Below are 7,364 nucleotides of genomic sequence, written 5' to 3'. Positions count from 1 at the left end.
GGTATAACAATTGCACCTATAGGGTATGTGTATTTGTAGTGCCTCCTATCAATAATGAAATCGAAGAGAAGGAAAATAAATGTTTATTCAGAAATTGCCTCTCATCCTGTTTTTAGGTGAATATTGAACACTCATAAAACCACTCATGAAACAAGATTTATACATGTCATCATGTGTTTGTCACCTCATTTTTTGTAGTTTCTAATCATGGTTGAAAATTTTGTAAACTTATTTCATGTTATTTGATATATATTATCATTTTTTTTTGTATTACTAAATTTAAATTTTAGTTTTTTAAATATAAGGACTATTTTGCCCCGGGCTATAAGATCATTTTGATAATAAGCAATTTGATCTGTTTTACCAAGAAGGTCTACAGTTCGAGTCCGTATAGCCCTACTTATATTTATTATAACAATTAAAAAGAAATTATAACGATAAAAAAAAAGAAAAAAATCATCTAAAAATTGTCTCATTTTCATTTCTTCACTATTTTTTCGTGTTAATAACTCACAACTGGTTGGTGTTGGTTAATCAAAATCAATTTATTCCTATGAGTTCACTCAGGGAAATCTTATAAGGCAGAACCAAAAACAAAAAAAAAATGGATATCAATGGACTCAGAAAAAAAATCAAGTATAGCTAGCCAGAAGTAAAAGAAAAAGTTCAAAATTGAATTCAATCAACATCCATGCATGAAACAGTAGTTGTTTCATGACAGCACATTAGTGCTAATATTGTAGCTTTTAAATATTTATATTTTTTTTGTATAATGCATTGTCTGCATTTCACAAGATCATACTAATCAACAAGGAAAAAAAATTGTTTTTAATATGGACGTTCGCCCACATAGTTGCCTGGAGGGTAATAGTTGCAGGTGACAAACATCCAACCAGTTTTGCACGTAGCCCTAGCACAGCCAATACTCGTGGTGTCACGCCAAACCACCTGCGTATAATGGTGGCACTCTCCGCCAGTGCAAGAATTCGACGCCTGGTCATAGTATTTCTTCTCATCCATCCACAACTTCACGGAATCCGCCGGAGACAATTCGGCAGAAGCCATTGCGATGTTTTCTCCATATGACCCTTGTGAGTGCTGCGCCGCACAGTCAGCAGACCTCTTGGTGGCATAGGATTCAGCGAAGTCTGCTAAGGTGGTGTTCCACTTAACCGGTGGAGCACCAACTGTTTCTCAGGCCGCGTTATGTGCAGCAATAAACCCTTTAATGCACTCAGAATCACAGGCGGCCTGTCCAAAAGATGGCTGGGCAATGGCGGCTAAGGCAATTATGGCAATAGAGACCTGCAGAAAAGAAAACTCCATTTCCTTTTTATTGTGATTTGCAGATCAGATGCAATAAAAAGGAAAAGTAAGAAAAATGGAAAAATGTAGTCTTTCTGCAGAGATGCAATATAATGACCATTGGCATTGGGTTATAAGGTATTTATAAGAATGTATGTATCCTAAAAGAATGGATATCTTTGAATAATTTCTATGGCCTACAAATACAATAATAATGGTGACCTCACAAATATTGATCAATGCATTTAATAAGGAAACACAAATATTTCTGGGTAGAGTATCTATAGGAAGAATGTTAGGTAGGTAGGTTGAAAAAAATTGGTTTTGGTGACAAGTAAATGTTTAGGAGGGGTGAATACAAACTTTTTATTTTACAAAAATACACAAAAAGTGTACAGCAAAAAGAATAAACTTGCCAAATCTAATTTCAAAATCTCCATTTCCACTTATTTTGAGATTGTATATATATTCTAACACCATTTGCAAATAATTAATCTAATTTCAGAATCTCCATTAATCCCCTGCTAACTTTGATGCAAACAGCAAAAAAAGATAAAGATTGGAAGCTTCTCAGACAGCCAAGACTGCGAGGCAGGCATGGGCTGATAATCATGCTCTAGTATCCTAGCCTCAACGTAACTCATCCACCAGGTTTAATGAATACATCTTTTGAAACCTCTTTTATTTCAAACCCTTAAGCTCTACCAACCACTTTCTTTATCAAATTAAAGCTTTTTAGTTAAGTTTGCCGAAAATTCACATCTTAGCTTCTAACAGATAATAAGCTTTATTGGTTCATCTCACTATAAGATCTATTAATTTAACTCTTTTCCATCTCTACTGTTGAAAGGTCTATTGATTTGTGAAGCTCTATCATTTTAAGTTCTTCGGGAACTAGGCTCTGTTGTGATCATAAGATTTTGATTGTAATTTGATTCTATGTCATTCCCCTATTATTGGTTGTTCGGCTACATGATTGAATCTCAGTTGTTTGAAAGCTCTTCTATGATAAGTTTTTCTCGAAATGTAGTCTTATGTTATCCATCTTTGGTGCTTGCATGTAGCCCTGGTTCTTGACATTTCTAAGTTATGTTTTGCCATTTAATAAAATTTTTTAAGTAATAAAAAGTTACATAATATTTGGGAGAAGGCTAGATTAACAAATAACAAATATTTGCCAGATTAAAAAATTTAGCAATATTATGCTAGATTAAATGCAGTCTTAGATATTTGCCAGATGCCCAGATTAACAAATAACCAAAAAAATTCTGATTTTGCAATTAACAAATAAAAAGATTCATACAAGCAATAGAGTTGTAGAATACCTTGTTTGTTAAGAATTTCCCATTTCCCATATTCCCAAATCCCAATCTTTCTGCCAACAGCCAACTTTTCGTCGCCCACAAATTCGACAAATCTACAATGTAGGGAAAAACGACAATAAGAATTATGATTGCAGAATGCAGATTAGGAAAAACGACAATAAGAATTATGATTGCAGAATGCAGATTAGCAAAAACGACAATAAGAATTATGATTGCAGAATGCAGATTAGCATAGCTTATATAGAAAATTAAATCCCTAATTTAAATAATACCTCCATAGCTAATGGAAAAACGACAATAAGAATTATGATTGCAGAATGCAGATTAGGAAAAACGACAATAAGAATTATGATTGCAGAATGCAGATTAGCAAAAACGACAATAAGAATTATGATTGCAGAATGCAGATTAGCATAGCTTATATAGAAAATTAAATCCCTAATTTAAATAATACCTCCATAGCTAATGGCTCCATTGTTTGATTTGCTTCCATTTTTAACTGTTGAGAATAAACTATTGGTGATTGATGTGCGAAGCAACTCAAAAGGATCCTAACTTTCAGTTCGTAGACGTCATTACAGTCGTTCGTCACTTCGACCTCGATAGTTCTGCAGTTCTGCGCCTTCGATACTTCGACTTCGATTCGGTCGTTCCGTCCTTCGGAGAAGAGAAAACAGAACAAAAAAAAAAGTACTGTAATATATAAGAGGGGCTAGCATGAACCCTATGCCTTAGTAAGTTAGCAGGCCTGATTTTTTTATTTATAATGTATAAGAGGGGGCCATATACATGGGCCCCCTATTTGAGATGGGCCCTGGGCAAGGGCTCTGCCTGTCCTTGCCCAGGGACGGGCCTAACTTTAATGAACATGTATCAGCAAGTTGGTAATGTTGTACTGCCACCCCTAGCATTTGCACTGGGGAGAAAGCTAAAAGTGGCCATGGAAGGAAATAATTCATAGCATATGTATAGCTATAATGACTTGTAACGTAACTTACTAACTTACCTTAACTTGTATAACATAGGATGATTTATGTCTAAGAATTTAATATACTAAAATTTCAGGTACATGCACATTTTTTTTTCTCTTGACATGATGAGGTTTGAAATCATCCATGCGTGCATTATGTGTACATCGTAGAGTTTATGTCATGTATTCTCTCACAATTTAATTGAATAAAAATTGGTCACATTAAATTGACCAGTTCCATATTGAATTAGGAGAGATTAAAAACTTGAAATGCATTTAATATTTCCTTCTTATAAACATTTATGACACATTTGGTCGTTTGGTTCGTGGAATAGGCCTGGAATGAAATATCATTCTCAGTAATAGGCCTATTCCTTTGTTTGGAAAAAGATCTTCCTTTCCCCAAAATGCCCCTATATTATTTTTAAAAAAAACTTGTAACTTAGAGCAATTAAGGCTCCTTAAATGATGGAGCTTTTTGCTCTTTAAAGCATCATCATCATGTTCTTAATTTCAAAAGAAAAGCAATGCTTCTTTTATATAGAGGAGCTCAAATGAGTTCCTCTTCTTGAGTTACCGATGTGGAATCAAAAACTCTCATTTGTGTGTTTTTTTTTTAAATTATTTTATATATAATTTTGTTTTGAATTATTATTAGTATTATTACTATTATAATTCCTTTTTTATTCATTTGTTTCTTATTATTGTTATTAATATTACTAGTATTTTCACCCGTGCGATGCACGGAATAGATTTGTTATAGTATATTTAGAATATCTGGATCGATATATAATTATATAAATTATAACATAAAATTGTATATAGTGCAATTGAAGATATGTTTTGGATGTTTTCTGATGTTATCATTGTTTGAATTCCAGCAAATAATAGTTTAATTAATAGCTAATGTGCAGTGCTGGAACTTTAGAGACTTTATATATCATTGTTTAGGATTTTTATAAGTTGGACAAATATGCTCGTTCTCTAGTAACTCAGTTATAGGAATCAATTGTTATTCTAATTCATATATATGTATGCAAGATATATTTTTGTGTAGGTGCATAGCAATTTTTTCATCTTGAAAAAAAACTTAATATCACCGGTTGTATTTACACATTATTGAAAACCTCTTTGTAAACAACATTGGTAATAGCAAAACAATCTTATCCATCATCGTCTAGAACTATTAAGGGACGAAGCCATAAATTTCTTCTAGCGAGGGCGAAGTATTAAAATAAAATAGATAGTTAAAAAAAAGAAGAAATACTTAAGAAATATAATCACAAATATTGTTGAATATATGCGATAAATAAAACACATCAAAATTTTATAAAAATATTCATAACAAAGTATGAAACATAATTAATTTGATAAATTAATTCAAATAGAAAGCACATTATAAATTACATATCTCATTATTAATATAAAAAAGTATATATATATATATATATATATATATATATATATATATATATATCAAAAATCAATAAAGCTTTTTACAATAAAGGAATTGAACCCTTAACCTTAATTAGCAAAAACACAAATCTACCAACTAGTCGACCTAACATCTTATGTAAATTCATCTATTTTTACTTTATATATATATATATATATATATATATATATATATTATTAAAAAAGTCATTAAAGAAGCACCATATATTATTTACACAACCTTTCGTATGACAAAACGCGGCATTACCATCTTGTCTAGCTTATCTATTGTCTACAATATTTGTTTTCATATATTTATATCTAAAAAATGTACTATGCCCCCACTACCCCCACTGTGGCTCTGTCACTGGAACTAATTAACGCTTTTAGGCTATGGATGACTCGGGAGAAAGGCATGTACAATTGACTGTGATTAAAAACTATTTTTTTCAGCAATAACCCAACGTGAGTCAGTGTTCGACCCTAACTTTTGTTGATAGTCATGACATATACAAGCATCAATGCGAATTATTTATGCTGGACTGGAACTTGAAGGGCAATCTCGTATCAGAAAGAGTGAGAGACATTTGAGGGATAAGAACTTTGGTTCCTTCATCTCATTAACTATTCTTGCTTGAACAATGTGATTTGCCAATCTTGTGATGATTAATAGTATAGATTGCATTGCAGGGAAATATATATACTGTATTATTACGATTCGTAATTTTAATCTAGAATTGTATTATGAATAGGAACGTAGGGAAGAATATATTTTATTAGGAATTGTATTACAATATTTTAATGTACACTTTTATTACGAATAGGAATGGTATTACTATATTTTACAATATTACGCAAACGTTAATAATATAGGAGTGTTTTAGGCGGGAAGTTAAAATTGAGGATTTTGTTTTTATTAATAGTATAGATTATAATTTTTATTTTATTATTACATAAAAATAATATTAATTTTAATAATAAAATGATTATTATTATTATTATTATTATTATTATTATTATTATTATTATTATTATTATTATTATTACTACATATTTTATAAGGGTATTTATCTCTTTTAAAACATATTTCATTGGGAAAATGGCACATTTTCCCCCTATGTTATGTGCATATAACACTTTTTCCCCCTGTGTTATTAAAGTGACAGTTTTGCCCCCTCAGTTTTTTTAAAAGTGGTAGATTTTCCCCCTGTAATGTTAAATTGACATTTTTGCCCTTAAAAATAATTATTTCATTTATTTTTATTCTCCAACCAATTATTACTAATATAGTAATATGTATGGAAGATCGCGGTTCGATACGAACCTAATCGAACACGGTAGCAATTGAACTTAAATAGTATGGACGGTAGTTACAGTTACGATTCAGAACCGAAAAAATAAAATAAAATAATTGTTGAATTTAGACTATTTTTAAATAAGAAATAAAATTAAAAATAAATAAATAAATAAATAAGTTTTGATTGGCGGTTCAAAATCGAAATTAGAATCGAACCGTACCGATTTATCAAAATAAGTGTTTGATCATTTTCGCTATATATGACTGTGGTTCAGTACCGGTTCACGGTTCAACAATTATTTAATTTTATTTTTTTCGGCTCCGAATCGTAACCAGAACCGTCCATACTATTTCGGTATGATTGCTACAGTGTTTGGTTAGTTTCGAACCGAATCGTGATCATCCATACATATAAGTAATAATTTGTTTTAGAAGAAAAATAAATGAAATAATTATTTTTAAGGGTAAAGATGCCAATTTAACATTTCAGGGGGAAAAAAGTCACTTTAATAATACAGGGGGAAAAAGTGCTATATGCACATAACATAGGGGGAAAAAGTGCCATTTTCCCTATTTCATTTCTATTCTTTAAACCAACAAAACATTATAATATAATTCTTAAAGTCTATTCTTTCTACGAACCAAACAATAGAATACAATTCTTATTATTCATAATTGAAGAGCATTCCTATTACTCAAAATTCATTTCGTGAACCAAACGTTCTGTTAAGGTTTTCCTTTATGGCAGGGCTAAAAATTTGTTGTTAAGGTATGCATTTGATGGTCTTTTCAAGTTAGGTAAAAATAATAATAATAATGAATTCTTGATAATGTAACTGTATAATTTTTATATAAAGTAACGGTCACTAAATATTAAACACATTTGGGATAAAAATAGTTTTTTGCACTTTTAGTCCCACGACTATAGTGGCACTATCAGGATTGATCCACGACTTTTAAACTTTACAATTTCGGACCACGGCTATTGTTTTTGTTGTAAAAATGGTCCTTTTGGCAACTTTTTAGTCAATTT

The 7,364-nt window shown here is 30.9% G+C and overlaps 1 protein-coding gene across 1 annotated transcript; it reads right to left on the bottom strand.

The window, feature by feature from the left end:
• Positions 1-828: 828 nt before the first annotated feature.
• LOC116010847 (basic form of pathogenesis-related protein 1-like) lies at positions 829-3,123 on the bottom strand. The gene is made up of 4 exons (XM_031250346.1): positions 3,085-3,123; positions 2,903-2,910; positions 2,631-2,722; positions 829-1,187 (listed from the first exon to the last, which is right to left on the bottom strand). Exons 1-4 carry the CDS (start codon positions 3,121-3,123, stop codon positions 829-831), a joined length of 498 nt encoding a protein of 165 aa, XP_031106206.1.
• Between the last annotated feature and the right edge of the window lie 4,241 nt (positions 3,124-7,364).

Source organism: Ipomoea triloba, chromosome 2 (assembly GCF_003576645.1).
Source record: "Ipomoea triloba cultivar NCNSP0323 chromosome 2, ASM357664v1".
NCBI lineage: Eukaryota > Viridiplantae > Streptophyta > Magnoliopsida > Solanales > Convolvulaceae > Ipomoea > Ipomoea triloba.
Note: the sequence above shows the minus strand (reverse complement) of the source record. Positions and strands in the feature narration are given on the sequence as shown.

Excerpts from the sequence above, each read along its gene's own strand:
- LOC116010847 (XM_031250346.1), bottom strand. The coding sequence starts at position 3,123 with ATGGAAGCAAATCAAACAATGGAGCCATTAGCTATGGAG. Across the intron at positions 1,188-2,630 it reads GGAAATTCTTAACAAACAAG|TTGGTGCTCCACCGGTTAAG; the intron begins GTATTCTACAAC and ends CCTGAGAAACAG.